General features: G+C 42.8%; 1 protein-coding gene across 7 annotated transcripts in view; it reads right to left on the bottom strand.

Moving 5' to 3' along the window:
* The window catches only part of SLC24A2 (solute carrier family 24 member 2), a 478,660-nt gene that overhangs the window by 410,961 nt on the left and 43,717 nt on the right, over window positions 1–23,982 (bottom strand). For all 7 annotated transcript variants that reach the window (XM_033919559.1, XM_033919567.1, XM_033919576.1 and 4 more), the window contains one exon: window positions 22,090–23,168. In XM_033919559.1, coding sequence (XP_033775450.1) covers window positions 22,090–23,043 — 954 coding nt within the window. In that variant the 5' untranslated portion in view covers window positions 23,044–23,168. The remainder of the gene's footprint in view (window positions 1–22,089; window positions 23,169–23,982) is intronic.

The following is a 23,982-nucleotide window of genomic DNA, read 5'->3' as shown; positions in this document are numbered from 1 at the left end:
TGAAGAAGAGTGCCAGGGGGCACATGGTGTGGCAATAACCCACCATCCACCCCAGCGCCTCCTTTCTTTGTTATTACGCTGTAAAAACTTAAATCATTTTAACTGGAAATAGTGCTCAGACCCATAGTGATCATCTGCACTGAGCCGCAGGTGCTTTTGGAAACCATCATAGCTACATCAACATTCCCTTTGTACCAGTGCCAAACTGACTTGGGAAAAACTTGGCGATGTCACAATGTCAAGATAAGTAGAAGCTTACTTGGCTTTTAAAGCTGAAAACAGTGACAGCTGACCAGGGTAATCAGTAGACCTGCTTGAGTGTAAAAAGATAGGTAGCAAGAAGCCGAATAAGGACTGGTATTAGACAAGCGAGATCCCAGGGCAGAAACTGGGAAGGGCCCCCCCTGACCCTCCCCCGCCCCCAAAGTAGGCCTGTGAGCTATAGTTCCTTCAACTTGAGACAGGCTTGGGTACCCTTTTAAAATGGGGGTCTAGGGCAATTGGACTTTTTGCCACCACTTAATGCTGGTCCTACCAGGCCCTTATGAAATGCCAGAGAGGTCCAGCTGACTCCAGCTTGGGAGCCACATCTACCCAGACCACTGGGGAGTCTGTTCAGGAAGAATAAGAAGAGGCAACGATTTGGTGGGTGGTTCAAAGTGGTCAAAGACAGGCTTGGAGGACTGAAGCCACAAAAGAACAAGCATTGCAACAGCTTTCATTTTACTTATTTAAGCGTGAACAATTTAGGGGCATTTTTTTTTGCACAGTCTTCATTGTCTCAGCAAGTTGATATTTTAATTTTATTTCAGTTTTCACAAGTTTGAGAAGTACACCCAGGCTAATCTTAGAAAATGGTAATGATTTGCATTAATTAGTACCAATTACTCCAAGTGCTATGCAGTTAACAAATACAAGCTTACTGCAACTGCACAAGTGGACATGTTATTAGAAGAGTTAACAAGATCTGCATCAAAGTAGGGTCCAGTTTATAATGCACCCTTTTTCTACATCAGATAAGTTCTTACAATTTGTCTTGGCAGTTTTAGCCAAAAATTAATAAAAATATTATCAGCTAATTTCTGTTAGACTAATTAAACAACTTTTTGGTAAAAACACCACTTATCTAGTTATCATTTTTAATTCTCCCTCTTCATCTATGTGGTACACATACTGATTTTTCCAGAGGGCTTTATTTATATTTGGAGTCACAATGAAATAAACTCATTGAGAAGTGTGCAATTACAGACTTGAGGTGCAATATTTAAAAGGATTTAACCAGGCAGGGTTAACCCCAGCTGAGCAGTTCAAGAGGGGGGTATTCAGCAGCCATTAATCAGGCAGTACCTCTGAAAATCCCATCTGGCCATTGCTGCCATGTCTGGGCAGAATTAGGTGCAGGGCCGGATTTTCCTATAGGCTAACTAGGCTTCAGCCTAGGGCCTCAAGATCAAGAGGGGCCTACATTCAAATTGTTGGCAAAATTAAAATTACACTATTCTAAAAACAGTGAACACTAAAACACTGAACCGAAAATAAGGAGAAATTCTACGCTTCAGAAATTCTACGGCTCTGGCTGCAACGGGGCGCCAACTCGGCTTCTCCCTTTCTTTTTCTCGCCCTGGGAGGAGGATCGGGAAGGGAAAGACGTTAGTCCGGAAACAGCTGGGCAAAGCCCAGCCCCACGGGGAGAGAGGCAAAACGTGGATTCGTCAGGACAGGGCGGCCCAGACTGGCATCGGAGGGGGGGTGGGGGGGTTTAATGGAAGGCAGGCAGGCAGTTTGGCATGGGGAGGTGTTCAATGGAAGGGGGATGGGAGGAAGGCGGGCATCAGAGGGGTGATGAGGTGAGGAAGGACGCACTGGGGGCACTATGGACATAGGAAGGGGCAATGCTGTGTGTTACATTTGATTAGTACTATATATGTGCTGAGAATAAATGTCCAAATAAGTGTTCTCGACTTTTTTTTTATTTATTATCCGTGTCACATTTTTTATGAAGGTTAGTACCAATAACAACATGTTTCATTTAACATATTGATATATATCACAGTAATGATGTATTTTATTATCTCTCATGTAATTTACAAACTTAAAAATGGGTGGTGAAAGGGCCTCATAAGTGGAATAGCCTCATGTGGAATAGCCTAGGGCCTCTTTTCATCTAAATCCAGCCCCGACTAGGTGGTTAAGAAATGGAGTCCAGGTGTTATGCAGGTGTTGGCAATATTCAGTACAGATGCCTGCATAGCTAATGGGGTAAGTAGAGCATTGAATGTCCAGGTCTAACTTATTCAGCTGGCTAAAAATTGACCCGAGGTATGTTTTCGGGGGGGAGGGGGAGGTGTCTAGGTAGAGTAAAGGATCATGGAGTTGATGTACCATCTTTTGTGGGTACGACCAAAGCAGTTTACATATATTATATGAAGGTATTCTATCCCTAGTGGACTCAAAATCTAAGTAAACACAGTAAAGCATACCTTGACTGGGAGGGGCCTGGGCAGGTAGGGTTATAGAGTGTGAGTGTGTATCTTCAAATGGGCTGGTTTTGCACAGTAATGAACCTCGCTGCTAAGCCAGAATATGCAAAGTATCAACAAAGCCTCTCAAAATGTACTGCTAATTCACAGAGTAATCACTTGGCACAAACACCTCTGTGATCAATGCTGTTTTGGTTGTTCTTTTATGTCTGGTTTCTGTGCACCTAACTTTTTACCAATTGGAATGGAGATGCCCCAGGTCAGGGGGTAGGCAATTCCGGTCCTCGAGAGCCAGAGCCAGGTCAGGTTTTCAGGATATCCACAATGAATATGTATGAGATGGATTTGGATTTGCATGCACTGCCTCCTTGAGATGCAAATCTATCTCATGCATATTTATTGTGGATATCCTGAAAACCTGACCTGGCTCCAGCTCTCGAGGACTGGAATTGCCTACACCTGCCCCAGGTGATCATATTTTGTTGAGTCTATGTGGAGGGTGGAGGTCTACATCGGTGTGTTTCTGGATGTAGACCTATAAGCATTCTGTGCAAAGTTACAGCAAGGAAGGAAAGAAAAATATTTATTTCATTTTCTATCCCACCTTCCCCAAAGAGCCCAGGATGGGTTTCAGATCAACATACACAATATATACTTTACAGGTTACAATTTGCCATAGTTACAGTACAAGATTTTTCAGTACAAGTTTTTATCCTAATGCAACACATATCAAGGATCTTGTATCAATATACATGTCTTTGTAATCTATCGGTCATGGTTGGGGGAGTTAGGTGAACAGGTATTTTTTTTTGCTTTCCTAGAGTTGAGAAGTCCTTCAAGGGATCTAATCTGCGGGGGCAGTTGATTCCAGTAGCTCGGAATGAAGTGGGAGCAGGGACGTCATTTGGTGGTTTGCAGCTGAAGGGCGCAGTCAGGGGACGTTTTGAGGCGTATTTCATCCTGGGATCGAAGGGACCCATTTGGCACATATGGAAGAAGCTTGGTCATCAGTTAGCCCAGTGCCCTGACCTCCAAGGATTTGAATGCTAGCATCAGGCCCTTGAATACACAGCATTTGGCTACAGGCAGCCAGTGAGCCAACAACAGAGCCTGGGAGACAGGGTCACAGAGATGGAGGTTTTTTTTAGAAGTCTGATTGACGCATTTTGTTCAGGCTGAAGACATGTACCTTCGCTGTGAGGCCGTTCAATAGCGTGCACACATTGAAAGACTAAAAAGGTTAGGGCTCTTCAGCTTGGAAAAGAGACGGCTAAGGGAAGACATGATTTAAGTCTACAAAACTCTGAGTGGTGTAGAACGGGTATGAATGGATCGATTTTTTTACTACATCAAAAATTACAAAGATTAGGGGCACTCAGAGTTACAGGGAAATACTTTTTAAAAACCCATAGAAGGAAATATTTTTTTACTCGGAGAATAGCTAAGCTCTGGAATGCATTGCCAGAGGATGTGGTAAGAGTGGTTAACGTACCTGGTTTTAAGAAACATATCGGCAATTTCCTGGAGGAAAAATCCATAGTCTGTTATTGAGACAGACATGGGGGAAGCCATTGCTTGCCCTGGATCGATAGCATGGAATGTTGAAACATATAAATACATTAAGGTCTGCAGTTTTTTCTGTTAGCGCCCCTTCTCTTTGGAACAGTATTCCAAACTACTTACGCAAAACACTTACACTTACAGACTTTAAGTCAAAACTAAAGACATTTCTCTTTCTTGACACTTTTGATACCTAACTGTCCTTTTAAGGACAACCTAGCATTTAGAAGGAGTCTTAATACCTGTCCCCTTCCTATTGTTCTTCTCCATTACATGTTCTCTTTTTCTTTACATATTGTAGTTCCAGCCCTCCTTTCCTTCTTGTCTCTGTTAATTTTTGGTTAGTTTATTAGTCCTTAAAAGCTAGTATTTGCCCTAGTGTTGTTGTGTGTTCAGTGGGTACCAAGGGGGGGGGGGGGGGCAGGGAGGGCAGTCTGCCCCGGGTGCACGCTCCAAGGGGGTGCACAGCCAGCCGGGTCCGGAAGCTCCCGCGCTGCTGAAAACGGCACCTCAGCGCGGCTGCCATATTTATTCCAGAGCAGAGTCGGCAGCCGCGCTGAATTGCACGAAGGTCCTGCGATGATTACTTTTGCTGCCACTGCTTCGGAAGAGATAAGTGACGTCGGAGGGGGGTGGACCGGCAGACGCAGTCATCACAGAACCTTGCCTCTGCGGCCCAGCCCCCCTCTGACGTCACTTACCTCTTCTGAAGCAGCGGCAGCAAAAGTAATTATCGCGGGACCTTGCGAGGCGCTTCACTAAGGAGCAGAAATCAGAACTGTCTGGCTTCAGGTTTTGGTGTCTATTTTATTGAAGTTGCTTCCTATATTTTTCAACCATTATTAAAAAGAACTACAACAGAAGGGTAGGAGGCCAGTATTCGAACACCTCGGGCCAAGAAAATTAAAACAACCCACAAACTATTTGTAATACTGTGTCCAGAGAGGCACAATCTTCTTCTAATTTAGTGTCGTCCTTTCCCCTACCCCCCCTTTCCCTTCCCGCGTTCTGGCCTGCTATCTTAGTCCATTAGCGCCCCTCCCCCCTTCCCTTCCCGCGGTCTGTCTGGCTCCCTTAGTCCCTTGTTGGAGTTTATTTTTAAGTTTAAAGGTACCGCGGCGGCTCTTCTCACAATCGCCGCCTGCGTCGGAAGCCTTCACCGACGCAGGTGCAGCTCATGAGAGGAGCCGCGGCGGCGGCTTTTAACTGGACTTACAGATCACAGATCATGCAGGTAAGAGTGTGCATGCACGCTTAGCGTTTTATTATTAGTAGATGATAATTTTGCATGAGGTAAAACTCTTTATAGTTTATAAATCTTTCCTTTTGGCTAAGTCTTAATAATAATATTGTAATTTATAGCTAAAGAGACATATGATCAAGAAACTGTTTTATTTTACTTTTGTGATTATGATAAACATACCGAAGGCCTCAAAATAGTACCTGATGGGCCGCATGTGGCCCCCAGGCCATGGGTTTGAGACCACTGATATAGAGAATGCTCAAGCATCCACAGAGCTGGCTCCTACACTTGGGTACAACTAATTCGCCACTTACACTGACCCTCCAAATTAATGCAACCTTGAACTGCCTTTAACCCCTGCGCCAGCTATGCTGTCTATATCTCCAGTCCCTGCAACAGCTACAAAATGGGGCAGGATTCACATCTACTTTTCTGTATCACAAGGGAAGTACTGAGACGACACGGTCACCTGCTCAGGTATTTAGGTTTTGGGCACCTAGCCCCTCCCTTTTCAATTCTGCAATGAGTGAAGCTGTGTAATATACAGGAAAGAAGAAGGAGAAGGGAACTAAACAGTGTAAACTAGAAGGAGAAAAGCTTTACATCATTAAAAGCGCCTGAAACAAAATGATTAATCCATTACAAAGAGTAAACGAAAGAAACATTGCTCTAAGGTTTTCAGTGACCACAATTACAAGAAAAAGGTATCCCAGTAAAATAAAAAGTTTGACTCACTCTGAAGGTAAAATGGCATTATTATCCAGATTCCATTTCCACATTTGAAAAGAGAAAGCAATGATAAACATCCTTACCACAAATATCAGGATGTTTCTCAACAAAATGATTCCTAAAAGAACACAGAGTTGAAATGACCCATCCAGCCTTCCCAGTGACATCATGATAAAAAAAAACACGCTGGAGATTTTATGATGAACATGTTTGGAGTTCTTACTTCATTTAAAATGTGGCAATGAAGTCTTAAGTAAAATTAAAGTTTCATATTTATTTGATGTATTGCCTATTAGAAAATAATCTAGGCAGTTTTACATAAAATCAACATACAGTGGAGATAGAATAAATTTGCATGCACTCAGGACCCATGGGGGGGGTTACTAGATGGCTGGGAAAACCTGGACAAGTCCTCTTTTTAGAGGACCGTTTGGGTGCCTGGAGGGATTTCCCCAAACCCGGCAGTTTGTCCTGGTTTTTGAAGGCCCCAAGCTCGGGGTCGCATCCTGAGTCTCTGAGAATATGCAGACGTTGAGGTAATGACATCACAAGCATGCGCATGATGTCATTGAGTTGACATCCACACATGAGCGGGGGTTTTCCAAATGTGGCCCAGACCTTGGGGAAGGAGAGAAGAGGTTCATGTGGGGGTGGGACAGTGGGCAATTTTTTATTTTTTTTTTAAGAGAAAGTCTGGCTACTCTGCCTATGGGTAAACAGTGTCCTCTTCTGTCCATGACTTTCATTATTCTCACTATATGCAGATCAGATCTCTCTCATGCATATTTATTTATTTACCACTTATAGCCTAAGTGGTTTATATACAGGTATTTAAGCATTTTTCCCTATCTGTTCCGGTGGGCTCACACTCTATATCAAATGTACCAGGAGCAATGGGGATTGACTTGCACAGGGTCACAAGGAGCAACGTGGGATTTGAACCCACAACCTCAGGACAGTCTAACCACTACCACACTCCCTGAAAACCTGACTGGGTACATGTGTCTCAAAGACTGGGTTGAGAACTGCCTGATCCAGGCCAATAAAATCTTAAAAGAAGGAATAATCTGCGTTTTAGAACAGAGTTGTATATTGATACAAAGACAGAAAAGGACATTAGGGTCAAAATTCTGTATAAGATGCTGAAAAATTGGTGTAGTTGCATAACGGAGGACAAAACCACTGATCTTGATGAGACTTGCAGGAGCACAGTAGCAGTGTATAAATGGCAAATCAAGTAGACCAAATGGTCCACTGATATCTACATTTCTAGCTTATGTATTCAAAATCAATACCACTGTCAAGCCCAGACTAGTGCTGCCCGATTCACCGATTCACTTCATTGAATCAATTCATTGTCTGAGAAAAATTAGACTCACCGATTCAATGCCCCCACCCTGGTGAGACCTGACATACTCGCGAGGCCTCCTAAAATAGCAGCATTGGCAGTGCTCTGAACAAGCTACTTCAAAACCTTCCCTGCCGGGACCTTCCCTCTGCCGCATCACTGATGTCATTGGTAACATAGAAGAGGGAAGCCCTAGTAGGACAGATCATGAAGCAACCAGTTCAGAGTGCTGCCACAGCTGCTGCTTTAGGGGGCCTCAGAAATATGTCAGGTTTCATAGTGGGAGGATCGGTGAGGTGCTGCTGCACAGAGGGATGGGAGGGAGGGATGGAAAGCTGCTGCAGAAGGGGATGGGTGGGAGAGGAAGAAAGCTGCTGCTCATGGGGGGAGAAAGCAGAAAGGAAGAATTGTTGGGATGGAGGAGAGGAAGGGAGAGATGAAACAAAGAGTTAGAAAGGGCGAGGGAGAAATCCTTCATAGGATAGAGGGGAGGGAGACATGCATGGAGAAAAGAGGAAGAATGTTGCACATGATAATGAGGGGAGGAAAGGAGAGAAGATGCATGGAGAATAGAGAGGTTTGACCCAGGGAAAGATGGAGAGAGAGAGAGATGGATGGTAGACAATGGGAAAGAAAAAAAAATGTTGGATATGGCAGTGGAAGGTAGAAAAAAATAATTTTATTTCTATTTTGTGGTTATAATATGTCAGATTTGAAATGTGGATCCTAGCAGAGCTTGTGTTAGGTTCTAGCTCATGCTTGCTGTTTAACAGAGAGAGGAAAAGTATTTTTTATTTTGTTTACACCACAGTGCCGGCATGGGATTGGAGAGGGCAAAAGGGGAGGGGGGGGAAGACAACAAAATGCTAGAATACCTGAATAAATTCATATAAATCTTTCTGAGCTCCCTTGGGAGAACAGTATAGAAAATTAAATAAATAAATAAAATAAACCTGCCAGGACATTTGAAACAAAACAAAAACGCCCGACTGGGCAGGAAAAGTGAATCTAATTGAAAAAAATCGATTCAATAAGCTGAATTCGAATCGAAAAATTTTTCCCTGAATCGGGCAGCACTAGCCCAGACCGCTTAAAATGATGTTTTAAGTTTGCAGTTATCGTATAGTTTATATATCTGCTTTTTAAATAGTTGACTAGATCGGTACAATTATCACTTGAAAAAGAGTATGTATGGCATGGGGTAGAGGGAGCATCTGCATAAAACAGGACCTCAATCTGAACTTGCTAATTACTTACCTCAGTAAGATTTAACATACAGGGGACTATACAAACATTGTTGCTTAGATAAGATCATTACATGTACACCACTGACAGTGAGTTAGCTGGGCAGGCTTGACTGTTTCTGTTAAAGTGGGCCAGAGAAGTATTAGTGCAAACAAGCTACATTTATTATTGCAAACCCATTAACGAAAAACAAAAGAACATCATATCAAAATGGGGTTTAACGCAGGTTGACCCTCCATGCTATAATCAAGAAGTTGCTAAGTGAATTCCGTTTACCATCTTTCTCAGGCTGGCATTAACTCATTCGCGTGAGTCTGTTCCTTTCCAGTGTGATCCTACTTAACAAGGATTTTCAACCCAGTCCTCGGCCCAGTCACATGCAGCCAGTAAGTTTTTCACGATACCCACAATGAATAGGCATGAGAGAGATCTGCATAGAATGGAGGCGACGTAAAAATCTTGAAACCCTGACTGGCTAGGTCAGTGGCATATCTAGCATACGCGACATCAATTCTAATACCCCTCCTCTAGATGAAAAACATGACTTTTAGTAATAATCCACACATTGCACAACAAGTGTGTACCTAGGAAAAAGGTAGCATCTTACGTACTGCAGTGAGCACTAGATCAATACGTCCACTGTAAACCTAAACAAGCCAGACTAGTACAGATCGATCCTGTATAGCCAGTGTTATCAGAAAACCACGTCTTTCGTACACAAAGAACACAGAAACACCCTCAACCAGTAAGGAATATGTGATCACAAGCTAAAAATAGAAATATGTGGACAAAAGTTAAACTGAACCACAAAGAAGCCAGACTTTATATTGTGCAAAAATATAAAGACAGCAGACGTAACTTTGATTTTAAAAAAACCTGAGAAATAGCAATCACTTTACGTACGTTTATATTCATTTTATTGTAAGCCGCTTAGTTACTCTGGGATTTGCGGGATATCAAGAAATAGTAAAACTTGAAAATTAATGCATATTCATTGTGGCTATCCTGAAAACCTGACTGGCAAGGCGATACTCCAGGACTGAATTGAGAAACACTGATATAGAATATGCCCAACGTGCGCATAACTTAGGCGCAGGCTTTTAGGCCTAGTTTTAGCTGGCCTAAATGGGTATTGCCTAAATCAGTGATCTCAAAGTCCCTCCTTGAGGGCCACAATCCAGTCGGGTTTTCAGGATTTCCCCAATGAATATGCATTGAAAGCAGTGCATGCACACAGATCTCATGCATATTCATTGAGGAAATCCTGAAAACCCGACTGGATTGCGGCCCTCAAGGAGGGACTCTGAGACCCCTGGCCTAAATTGTGCGACATACACAGGTGCTAAGCGTGATTCTATAAAAGGTAGAATCAAAGCATGTGAATGATTTGTAAAATATGCATGGTTGCACAGATTGTACATGTTTAAATCTACATTAGCTTCTGAACTGCTATGAAGAGTCAATGGCTTCAGTCCACCACAATTTTTGCACCTAATATTTTATTAAGGCACAGAGACACTTAAGTATTTTTATAAAATAGGCACCTATATGGCCTCCACACAGAGGCAACCTGTAATAATTTGCCACATTTAGTATAATTTTATAGGGAATCACTTCTGCATTTACATGTAGAAAAATCCCTGACAGAAGAGAGGTGAACTGGACTTTCAAAATGACTGATGAAAGCTTTAAACACCTTATAGAGGAATAATACCAAAGATAGCCACAGGACCATCACAAATGCAGGTTCTGTAGCACAGAGGGGAAAGGGCAGGGTCATGCATTCGATATATCACCTTTCTGGGTACAATCAAAATGGTTTGCATTTACTCTATGCAGTTACTTTCACTGTCTCTAGTGGGTTCACAATCTAAATTGTTCTACCTGGGGCAATGGAAAGTTAAGTGACTTGCCCAGGATCACATGGAGCTGTAGTGGGAACTTAAACCAGGTCCCCTGGTTCTCAAAGCCACTGGACTAACCATTAGGGTCAGTTCTTGGGGAGGAGGAGCCTATCTTATATCTGACTATAGTCATGATACCTTAAAGACTGAACACAGAATGGTGTAATAACATGTTATTACACCTGCTGGAAACAATCCCGCTAATTCTATAATCTTACCCCCAAACTCTATAAAGTCTGCCTTAAGTTGATGCCTACATCTGTGTGCCTGATTGATTGAGAGGGCCATTTTCACAACACTTTACATAATTTGAAAAGCAATCAAAGTTTTCTTCAGTCCTTCTAGATGTAACAGATCTTTTATAAATTCCAAAAGCACACCTGTAATAAGGTCTTTGGCATTCATCTGAAGGCAGATCTGTCTTCTGTAGCCCTCGTCACTTGTTTTATTTTTTGGTTTTAGCTTTTGAATCCAGCCCGAAAAATTAGATGTTGGTTTGAGGTTGAAATACTCTCTGTGGGGATTTCATTATCCTCGTAAACATCTTCAAATTTCATCCACCGATAGTACTAGGCCAGTTTTACTGCCAGTAAATATCAATCATGTCGGCATCTCTGCTTCACGAATGAGGCGCTTCATTCGTGAAGCAGAGATGCTGACACGATTGATATTGTCCCCTGAAGAAGGCGACGCAGTCGTCGAAACTGGGTCCTAGTTGGGATTTCATTTGTTTTTACATATTTTAGTGGCTTTACTCCAATAAAATCTACAAACCAAATCCTAGAACTGCAAACAGATAAAAAAGAATAATTTCAGTCTTAATAATGTCAAGCTTAATGATCATTTTCACACTAAGGAGCTTATTTTAGAATTCAAGTTACAGATGTGCAATAAACCATCTTCTAAATGGATATCTTACATATACAGCTACTTAAGTTCCTGAAGATGTACACATCAAAATCTAGATTACACGCAAATGGCATGGTGCTGCATTTTGGTCAGGACTAAGGCTGGTCTAAAAATTAATTTCAAAAAGAGAATAAATGTCTGTGTCCTAACAAACTAATGTTGGGATGTACATCTGCTACCTAGGATATCTAGATTTAGAAAAGTGCTCCTGTTAAGCCACAGGCCACCACTGGGTGTTGGAGATGTTTCTCTCCTCAGGGTCAAAAAGGTTTGTAACTGAATTTAAACAGGCACTAGAATTATGTCGCTTCAGTAGGCAGTGCTCATTTTCGGTACAAGTGACTTGAGTTCTGAGGTACTCCACCAGTTTGTCCACTAAACCCTGTGACTGAGTTCACTTACAAACTGTGCTCCATATAGTATGTTTTGGAAGATGTACAAAAGGTCTCATTGCTAGGTGCTTTGTAATCTACTCTCTAATAAAGCACCAAAATATGGCTCACAGGCTCCTTTCATCCAGTCCCTATAGATAAGGAGACTCAGGGGGGATATGATAGAGACCTTCAAAATCATGAGGGGCATAGAGAGGGTGGATAGGGACAGATTCTTCAGACTGAAGGGGACAGCAAATACGAGGGGGCATTCTGAGAAACTGAAGGGAGACAGGTTCAAAACAAATGCAAGGAAGTTTTTTTTCACCCAAAGGGTCGTGACACTTGGAATGCGCTACCGGAGGAAGTGATCAGGCAGAGTACGGTACAGGGATTCAAGCAGGGATTGGATGGATTCCTGAGGGATAGAGGGATCGTGGGATACTGAGGGAGGAGCTGGGATGTAACACGGGTGTAGGAAGTTAACCAGGAAATAAGAACATAAGAAGTTGCCTCCGCTGAGGCAGACCATAGGTCCATCCTGCTCAGCGGTCCGCACCCGCGGCGGCCCATCAGGCCCATTGCCTGAGCAATGGTCTATACCTATCTATACCCCCCAATCCCTTTCTCTTCTAGGAATCTATCCAAACCTTCTTTGAAACCATTTAATGTTTTCTTGTCTACAACAGCCTCTGGAAGCGCGTTCCATGTATCCACCACCCTCTGAGTGAAAAAGAACTTCCTAGCGTTTGTTCTAAACCTGTCCCCTTTCAATTTCTCCGAGTGCCCCCTTGTACTTGTGGCGCCCCTTAATTTGAAAAATCTGCCCCTGTCTATTTTTTCTATGCCCTTCAGGATCTTGAAGGTTTCTATCATGTCTCCTCTAAGTCTTCGCTTCTCCAGGGAGAAAAGTCCCAACTGCTTCAATCTGTCGGTATATGGGAGATTTTCCATTCCCTTTATCAGTTTGGTTGCTCTTCTTTGTACTCCCTCAAGTACCGCCATGTCTTTCTTGAGGTACGGCGACCAGTACTGGACACAGTACTCCAGATGCGGCCGTACCATTGCACGATACAGCGGCATGATGACTTCCTTCGTCCTGGTCGTAATACCCTTCTTAATGATACCCAGCATTCTGTTTGCTTTCCTAGAGGCTGTGGCGCATTGCGCCGATGCCTTCAGTGTTGCATCTACCATCACTCCCAGGTCTCTTTCCAGGTTACTAACCCCTAGTGGTGTTCCCCCCATTTTGTATGTGAACATCGGGTTCTTTTTCCCCACGTGCATGACCTTGCATTTCCCCACGTTGAAGCTCATCTGCCACTTTTCGGCCCATTTTTCCAGCTGCGTTAGATCCTTTTGGAGATCCTCGCAGTCTTCCTTGGTTTGAGCCCTGCTGTATAGTTTGGTGTCATCTGCAAATTTAATGACTTCACACTTAGTTCCCGCCTCTAGATCATTTATGTAGATATTGAACAAGAGCGGTCCCAGCACCGACCCTTGCGGAACTCCGCTCGTGACCCCTTTCCAGTCTGAGTAGTGGCCCTTTACGCCAACCCTCTGCTTCCTGTTTGCCAGCCAGTTTTTGATCCATCGGTGGACCTCCCCTTGTACCCCGTGGTTCCATATCTTTTTAAGCAGTCTCTCGTGTGGCACCTTGTCGAAGGCTTTTTGGAAGTCAAGGTAAATGATGTCTATAGATTCCCCTTTATCCACCTGGCTGTTCACTCCCTCAAAGAAGTACAATGAGTAAACCAACCTGGTCGTGCATGTGTAGACCGGAGGGCTAGGACTTCGATAGGAAGGCAGGACTTAAATGGGAATTCAGACAGGTCTTGACCTGTTTTTGGGCCACCGCGGGAGCGGACTGCTGGGCAGGATGGACCTGTGGTCTGACCCGACAGAGGCACTGCTTATGTTCTTATAACCCTGCTGTGCATTTTGATCTGGCCCACCATACATACCAGCAAGCCCTAAGAGGTGGAAGATCAGCAGTGGCAGTTTTATAGGGCTTGGTGGGGTGAGCGAGCAGGAAGGCCATGCCCTCTGCAAAATCAGGAAATTTGCATGGTCCATATGGCTCCTGAGCCACTGGCAGTAGATGCAAAACTATGCCCGATATTTCACTGCATTTGCTTTCAACACTTTGTAAGTTGTCATATATTCATGTATACTTACTTTATTTAATCAGTTTTCTATACTGTTCTCCCAGGGGAGGTCAGAACGGTTTTCATGAATTTATTCATGTACTCGAGCATTTTTCCCCGTCGGTTCCGGTGGACTCACAATCTAATGTACCTGGGACAATGGGGGGTGGGATTAAGTGACCTGCCCAGGGTCACAAGGAGCAGCATGGGTTTGAACCCACAACCTCAGGGTGCTGAGGCTGTAGCTTTAAACACTGCGCCACACTGTTCCCTCTCATGTATACAAATTGACAAGATTACATTGTACATTTCAGATTTTATTGAACCACTGATGCAGGCAGACATGCCGAAAAATAGCCCATGTCAGGACCCCTTGGCTATAATATTTCGATTTATTTTTTTTTCAGTATTATTGTATTTTGCCGATTGTCCAGCTCTTTTTAGTGTAAACCGCCTAGAACTTTTGGTTATGGCGGTATAAAAGAATAAAGTTATTATTATTATTATTGATGTTTATGATTTACTTTCAGTAAATGCATTTGTTAAAGTTGGCATCACCATAATAGCATCTGTTCTGCTCATCTCTACTTCCATTTTTTCTGCTAAAAGCCCACCTTAGAGGACTATAAATATTCTGAATATTTCAGATAATTTTTTGTGATGATCTTTGTTTCTATGAACTGTCTGCCTCATTGTTTTCATATCCTTGTTGCAATATACATTTTTGCACTTGGGAAGGATCAAATTAGAATTTTATTTATACTACATATTAGCCTCCCTCATTCATTTTTCCATTGTGTGTTTAGTGTTTCTGCACAGAGAGTTTTCTAATTTTAAAGCCAGCCATCATGGGACCATTTTACCAAAGGTCTGTGTGCTTAGAGGAGGATTTTGAGGCGATTGAACAGTTTTGCCATAGATACCACTAATTGTTGTGTACCTAGCTTTGGGGGTCACCTGTGCTTTGGGGGTCTATGTGCTTAGAGGAGGGTTTTGAGGCGACTGAAAAGCTTTGCCTAGATACCACTAATTGTTGTGTACCTAGCTTTGGGGTCACCTTCAGCCTCAACCCTTTTGGAAGATCTGTTATACAAGGATCTTCTTGTAGTGCCTTGGCTACAAACAGTGGCATAGTAAAGGGGGTGAGCACCAGCACCTCTCTGCCCCCAAACCATGCTCACGCCCTCCCTTCCACCCCTCCACTGTACCTCTTTAAATCTTCGTCAGTGCAAGCAACTTCTCCGGCCTCTTGCTTGTGGCAGCCTGACTCCCCTATGCAATCACTTCTGGGTTGTGGGGCCAGGAAGTGATGTCAGCACTGGGTTCTGGGGCTAGCGTGAGTAGCAGGCCGGAGAAGCTGCTCACACTGGCAAAGATTTACAGAGGTACAGGGTGAAGAGAGGGCGCAAGTGTGGTGTCACGAGGGAACGGAAGGGGAGGGGGCGGATAGAAGGGTGGGGGCGATGCCACTGCCCTGGGCACCTCCTATCCTCACTACCCCACTGGCTGCAATGCGTTCCCAACTGCCAAAGGCAAAAGAAACTTCTCTATCCCTGGCTGACACTCTACAGTAGCTTAGAGACCTTTCACACTAAATCGGCCTATTCCAAGTGTACGCACTGTGCTATACTGCTTACCAAAATGAGAGCGGGACAGGCAGGCAGGAGAGAGTTGGCCACGAAGAGGAGGCAGGCGAGCAGGAGAGTCGGGCAGAGAGAAGAGGAGTCAGGAGAAAAGCAGCAGCAAGTGAGGGGCAGCGGCAAGAGGTAGCTCCACCCACCCCTCCGACATCATTGGCAGCTGATTCATAGCTCCCCCTTAAAAGGGGAGGAGCCAACAGCAAGTGAACCAGCGTGCTCAGAGAGCGGGGCAGGCAGGCAGGAGTCGATGGTTCGGGAAATGGTATACCCAGAGGATACCAGGCAAGAAGATTGCAGGGAAGACTCACTGGATCATAGGCAAGATAGAAATCCCAACGGATCGAAAGGGACAGAAGCGAGGGAAACAGAAAGAGGAAGAAACTGCAAGAAAGTAGCAGGCTGCAAACTTAAGTGTATGCACACAAACGCAAGGAGCCTAAGGAATAAAATGGGGGAATTGGAAGCTATGGCACAAAAAGATAACCTAGACATCATTGGCATCACGGAAACATGGTGGAACGAGGACAACGTCTGGGACACTACCGGGATACAAGCTATACCTCAAAGACAGAGTAGGACAAAAAGGTGGGGGTATTGCCCTATACATAAAAGAGGGAATTGAGTCTACCAGAGAGAACACGTCAGAAACAAACAATAAGGTAGAGTCTCTATGGGCCAAAATACTGGGGACAAATGGAATGGATACGATGATCGGCATCTACTACTGACCTCCAGGGTAGTCCGAAGAGACTGATGGAGAAATGATGGATGAGATTAAGCACGAATGCAAGGGAGGCAACACAGTTATCATGGGTGATTTCAATTATCCAGGGATAGATTGGAACCTAGGCAACTCCAGCTGCAGTAGAGAGACCAAGTTCCTGGATGATGTAGGCGATTGCTTCCTGGAACAACTTATGGAAAATACGAGAGGAAATGCAATTCTAGACAATTCTAAATGGACTACGAGGACCGGCACAAGACAAAGAAGTAGAAGGGACGCTGGGAAACTGTGATCACAACATGATCCACTTCAACCTTGACACAGGAACAAAAAATCAATCCAGAACGACAGCCATGGTACTGAACTTCCGAAAAGGGAACTATGAAGGGATGAAAGTCATGGTGAGGAAGAAGATTAGGAAGAGGATAGGCACTGTAAATTCGCTAGAGCAAGCATGGTCCCTTTTTAAGGACACAGTCACAGAGGCGCAAAATCTATATATACCACGTATCAACAAGGGTTCCATGAAAAAGAACAAGGAATCAGCGTGGCTCACTGTAGCAGTGAAGGAAGCAATCAGAGACAAGAAGACTTCGTTTAAGAAATGGAAAAGGAGAAAAACGGACAAAAACTGGAAAAAGCACAAACATCAAAACAAGTGCCATAAGGCAGTAAGAGGGGCTAAAAGAAACTATGAGGAAAAAATAGCCAAGGAGGCCAAAAACTTTAAGCTGTTCTTTCGATATATTAAGGGGAAACAACCTGCAATGGAAGCAGTGGGGCTGTTAGATGACCATGGAATAAAGGGAGTACTATAGGAGGACAAATCCATCGCCGACAAACTGAACACATTTTTTGCATCGATATTTACCGAAGAGGATATAACCAATATACCAGAAGCCGACAGACTATACACAGGAAATGAAGATGGGAATCTGACAGGGATTACGGTCAGTCTAGAAGAGGTATGAGGACAAGATTGATAGGCTTAAAAATGATAAATCCCTGGGACCGGACGGCATCCACCCGAGGGTAATCAAGGAAATGAAAGGGGTTATAGCTGAAATGCTTCAACTAATAGCCAATCTGTTGATCAAATCAGGAAACATTCCAGAAGACTGGAAAGTGGCGAATGTTACGGTGATCTTCAAGAAAGGATCAAAGGGAGATCCAGGATATTACAGACCAATGAGTCTGACTTCAGTACCGGGAAAGATGGTAGAGGCGCTGATAAAGGACCGCATCATCAATCACCTTGACGGACACAAACTGATGAGGACCAGCCAGCATGGCTTCAGCAAAGGATGATCTTGTTTGACAAACTTACTGTACTTCTTCGAAGGAGTAAATGGGCAGATAGACAAGGGTGACCCGGTCTACATCGTATATCTAGATTTTCAGAAGGCATTCGACAAGGTCCCGCATGAACGTCTACTTTGAAAAATTGCGAGCCATGGAATCGAGGGTGATATACTAACATGGATTAAAAACTGGTTGGCGGATAGGAAACAGAGAGTGGGGGTGAATGGACAATACTCGGACTGGAAAAGCATCACGAGTGGAGTGCTGCAGGGATCAGTGCCCGGGCCTGTGCTCTTTAGCATATTTATAAATGACCTGGAAATTGGTACGTCGAGTAAGGTGGTTAAATTTGTGGACGATACAAAGTTATTCAGAGTAGTGAAGATACAGAAGGATTGTGAAGACCTACAAAGAGACATAAATACACTTGAGGAATGGGCTGCGAAATGGCAAATGAGGTTCAACGTGGATAAGTGCAAGGTGATGCATGTCAGTAACAAAAATCATATGCAAGAATACAGGATGTCCGGGAATATAATCGAAGATAGACTTGGGAGTACTTGTAGACAAGTCAATGAAACCGTCCATGCAATGCACTGCGGCAGCGAAAAGGGCAAACACAATGCTAGGAATAATTAAGAAGGGGATCACAAACAGATCTGAAAAGGTTATCATGCCATTATACTGGGCCATGGAATGCACCCACCTGGAATATTGCGTCCAACACTGGTCGCTGTACATGAAAAAGGATATAGTACTACTCGAAAGGGTCCAGAGAAGAGCGACAAAAATGGTTAAGGGACTGGGGGAGTTGCCGTACAATGAGAGGTTAGAGAAACTGGGCCTCTTCTCCCTTGAAAAGAGGAGACAGAGGGGACATGATTGAAACATTCAAGATAAAGGGAATTGACTTTGTAGAGAAAGAGAGATTGTTCACCCTCTCTAAAGTTAGAAGGTAATAGATTCCGTACAGACATAAGGAGTGGTACAAACGGAAGAGAGTGGTAAAAATCTGGAATGCTCTTCCGGAGGCTGTTATAGGGGAAAGCAACCGTCAGGGATTCAAGAAAAGGTGGGATAAGTTCCTACTGGAATAGAACATATGCAGGTAAGGCTAGACTCAAATAGGGCACTGGTCTTTGATCTAAAGGCCGCCATGTGAGCAGACTGCTGGGCATGATGGATCATTGGTCTAACCCAACAGCGGCAAATCTTAGGTTATTAATACAATTTAAACACTTTTTCTATCCAATGCTCACGCTAAGGATTGGCTGGTTGTGGACAAATGTTCTCTCACGTGAGTGACAAGTTTTTTAAAAAATTTTTCCTATGAGCAGCAAGTTCATAAAACCAGGCTACTAAGTGGTACAAACTAATATCTGAATATTTGACTAAAAAACCTAATACAAGCCTAAAAGACATTTGGAGCATTGAAACAAAGCAGCATATTTCTGCTACGCAATGGCCACGGATTTGGACTTGGAAAATGAGATGTACAGTGTCAGCATCTATGAGACAAACTTTTTTTTGTTTGTTTTATAGAATTTTTTGGACCCCAGTTTGTTTACAAAAGTTGGATAGTTGAAAGTCTAATAGATGCTGGCACTGTCATCTAGGTGTAGGGACTCTGGATCATTTGTTATTCTACGGTCCTTGATACTCAACTTTTGGAAATCAATTTGGGTTAAAATTAACAGGATATTGGAGTCTTCTATTCCACTGTCTTATGACATTGTTTTATTTGGGACTTTATTGAAACCTAAGAGTCCAATTGATGCAAAAAAAAAAAAAAAAAACCCCTCGACTTCTTATTATTATGGCGGGGGTGGCCATGCAGATAATAGCGAGAAATTGGAAGAACTGGGACAGACTGAACTTTACTTTTTGATGGGAAACTCTTGGTCAATATTATAGATATGAAAGAATGAATGCTGAACAATTGGGACATAATAAAAAGTTTAAAGAAACATTGGGTCCATTAGCGGCATTTGTTAAAACTGATTAATCGAACAAACCTTTAATTCCTAGTTGATTTCTGCACACATCCAGAGAGGGAGGGAGGTGGGGAGGAAATGTACTTTGTGTTAATATTTGTTTTGCTATAAGTGCTGTTTAATGTATTATTTGATTGTATATTGTTTGCACTTTGTATTTGATCTGAAAATGAATAAAAACTTAAAAAAAAAAAAAACCAACCCCAACAAATTTCCAGATTTGCAAGTATTTTTGTAAGCGACTATGTAAAATCTGTGAGCGAAGCTCTGAATTTATGAGCGATTGCTCATGTCCCATCTTAGAGGGAACATAGTTTCTATCTAACCAGAAACCATTTTACTTGCATAAATATACAGTATGTGAAAATAAACATGGGTGCATGTACTAATTTTATAAATATAATGCAGAAATTGCGGCTCCACCACATGCTCTACCAAAATCCACCCCCGAAAACATACCCAGTTCTGTACTACTAGGTTCATGCATATGATTTCATGGAGTTATCTAAGCAGTATAATTTCATATGCATCATTTTATGCATCTATACTGTCATACAGTACGTGAACAATAATGCCTTCATAAAATTAACCCTAGTGGTCTAGATTCTGTAAATTGTAAATTTTAGCACCAAAAAATAAGCAACAAGATCCAGATTCTCTAACCGATGCTTTTGTTAGTGGCTGCCTTAAACGCAGTCGCTGATCGTGTGTCAATCACATGATGGCGCCAGTTAGAGAATCATGTCTCCGGCAAAGGCACACTGACAAATCCGTACATGACAATTGCACCCTGTGAAATGCACACAATCTGAATCTGCCATATGTGGATATCCGGAAGGCCCTGATTTGCTCAGACTCCTCAGGCCCCATCCCTTCGGAGGGTAAGGTTGACATGACGGGGCTTGAGGAGTCTGAGCAAATCAGGAATTTCTGGATATCCACGTATGTAAAGGGTTCCCATAATCATCATGTAAACCTTACCCTAACACTAGATACCAGAGAGGGTTACTTTGTAACACTCAAAAAGACAAAATAATATCCACTGTGGATTGTGATCGGGGCAGTATGGAGCGCAATTGTCAGGTCACCTCCCATTCAGTGTGCGCATTTGTCGTGCATGCATTTGATGGGTCACCCTGGCAAAGGTAGATGCCAGAAATGTATGCGAGCGTTTTCCAGGCCTACATTTCTGGCGCCTATCTTTGACATGAATCGCGCCTCGATAGGTGATTTACAGGCCTAATGCCATGTCAGGCATTAGCTACGCCTACAGTGACGGGTACTGTAAAGCACCTAAGGAGGTGCGATTCTGGTGCTGATTTTTTAGGCGCCGATAAGCGCCTTGAAACTCAGTTTAAAACATCATTTAAATGGGGATTTTCACTGAGCTTGGGAGCTCCCCCCCCCAAAAAAATGGCACCATTTAGAGAATCCAGGCTTAAATGCTAATCTATGGACAGCACCCAAATTTAGGAACAGTTTTTAGAATAGCACTTGGTGCCAGATCTTCTCCCTCATACCAACAAACCTGGTGTAAACCTTCACACCTAAATTAGGCAAAGATCTGCCATATTCTATAACACTGCACACAAATCTAGAACATCCCTTATCCGCCCATACCATCTTGGCCATGCCCCCTATTAAACCACACAATTTACACACACATCTTTATAGAATTCCGACTACGAAGATGCACATGTAAACTGAAACTGTTGACAATTAGCACTAATAATTGATTATTAATGCCCTATTGACACTAATTGGCTCATTATTAAATTAACTTGTGCACCCAAATTGGGTGCATCCCAAATGTGTGTGCATAATTTTCAGTGCCACATATAGAACATGAGGTAAGTGCAGAGCAATCACATTTGGAGTCGTTAACCTGCAGGTGTGATTATATCATTCTTTAGCCCTTCCCCCCTCCTGTTTCCCAGCTACTCAGTGGTAAAAAGTATGGGATCAGATGTGTAAATTTAGTTCAGAAGATTGTGAGAGCGGCCTTATAATGGCAATCTATGCAACTATGTGACTGCATTTATTGCAGAATTTCATATTATAACCCTTTTAAAGATCCACCACTTCATATTCACAGCCCCAACTATGTTCTACATTCTGGCTATCCTTCAATGTAACAAACTACATCAGGGCTTCCAAACTGTGGGTCATGTCTCCAAAATCCACATTTGGAGTCAAAACCAGGTTAAGAGGGGGAAAAAAACCCATCATGAGTCCATTTTATAACTAGCCTTGCAGGCTCCATGGAAGGCATGGAAGCTTCTAGCAGTATTGTAGCCAGCACCAAGGAATGGTCACAAGTAGCAAAATCAAGTTAGGGGTTGCATACTTTTTTCTGTGACAACGGCTAATATGATATCACTGTCATAGACATAGAAAGTTTGGTAAGAACTTAACTACATATATACTATATATCACTGTATACTTATTATTCTTTATATCTCTATTACACACACACAATATATACAAACATACCTTTGTTTCAGGATCTGCAGCCGTTACCTTCACAACTTTATTTCTGTTTAATTTTCTTTTCACCCAGTCTTCAATCTGAACATTGTATTTCATGAAAACCACATAGGTAACATAAGCTGACAGAAGCAATACACTTTCCCACCACTCGATTATGTTATCCAGGAAAAATATTATCAGCAAGATCAAGTCCACCACGTAGAACGACACGTCCCTAAAGAGCGGCCACCAGGTGAGGTTCAGAACTTGTTTGGAGAATAAAGCACACATCCCAATCACGAAAAGGATATTAAATACTGCTGATCCTACTATTGTCCCAATGCCAACATTACTGTGGGATATAAAGACCCCTATTAAAGACGTGAAGAGTTCAGGGGCAGAGCCACCAGCAGCCATGAACGTGGCTCCAGCCACATCATCCGAAATGCCTAGCTTTTCGGTGATGACTGTTAGTGAAGGAACAAAGAACTCGTCACAGACTATGGCTAGGGCTATGAACATGTAAATCATTCCTAAGATATGGAGGACCACCGCACCCCTTCTTCTATCTGCAAGAGAAAAAATGTCTTCTGGATAGTCACCTTTGGAGGAATGGCTCTCATCTGTTTTGTTGCCGTTTCCATATGCCGTAGGCACAGATGAATTGGGCGTGTCACTTTGGTTCTGTTCCTCAAAATCCAGCAGAGTCCTTCGATGCCAGTGCATTGACTTTTGGCTTTGTAAAGCGGTGGTCAGGTCTGTGCTCTGCGATTCCACCTTGATAAAGGCACTAATAGAAAAGGAAAAAGTGCTCATGGCTGCGATACAGATGAAGAGTACCAGAATTCGTATCAACCTCGTTTTTTTCCAGACCAGCTGGTGCCTCCTGCTGCATTCTAACAGCGACTCTTCCCAGCACCATCCGCTGAGGAAACGATCAGCAGTGGCTGTACGCAGACCCATTTTTGTTTCCCTCATGAATACCACCTCAGTTTGATGGTTTCATACTTTATCTTCTGTGGCAGTAGAAAGCTCTCTGTCCCGAGGTGGTCTCCGAGTTTCCGTTTCACGGGCAATGGCAATGCATTTTTTCCATTCAGGCTCTAAAAAAAGGAACAAAATATAAAATTAGAAATAAAGCCTATGATTGTATTTCAGTTTTCATAGCCTCAAAACAGAATACTACAATATTGAAAAATATGCAATTAGAGAAGGAAACATTGAGCAATTCCACAAAGAAGCACCTACTTTTCAGTGTCAAAAGAACATGCATTACATTACATTTGTGATTTCTATTCCGCCTGTGCCTTGCGGTTCTAAGCGGATTACAGTTAAAAGAGATCAGGACATTACCGAGAGAATTACATTACAACGATTTAAGTAAATTACATGTTGTGGTATAGAAATACAAGTATAAGATATCTGGATTTATCGATAGAATAACTTGACAGGGTTCAACGACACTAAATCTACTCCATACTCATCTAGCTTCGGAATTCCCCAGGGTTCAATTCTTTCCCCCTTACTCTTTAATATCTTTCTCTCACCTTTACTTAGTCTCAGCCAGTCTATAGGCTTCTCCGCATATGCTTATGCGGACGACATACAATTATTACATCCATGTAACCTAGAAAACCCTATTGAAATAGCTCAAATCAATCAAAAATTAGTCAAAATTAAAGAATGGCTCACTTATAACAAACTCGCGCTTAACATACCAAAAACAAAGATCCTCCTTTTTCCTTCAAAACAGGGAATACAATTATCTTCTCCTTTCAAGATAGATGACTTAATAATTGAAACAGTGACATCTCTCAAAATTTTAGGTGTAATCACAGATGACAAGTTTACATATCAAGAACAAGTTAACAATATTGTTAAATGTTGTCTTTATCGTCTCCGCTTAATCCGTTCTAT

Source organism: Geotrypetes seraphini, chromosome 1 (assembly GCF_902459505.1).
Source record: "Geotrypetes seraphini chromosome 1, aGeoSer1.1, whole genome shotgun sequence".
NCBI classification, from domain to species: domain Eukaryota; kingdom Metazoa; phylum Chordata; class Amphibia; order Gymnophiona; family Dermophiidae; genus Geotrypetes; species Geotrypetes seraphini.
Note: the sequence above shows the minus strand (reverse complement) of the source record. Positions and strands in the feature narration are given on the sequence as shown.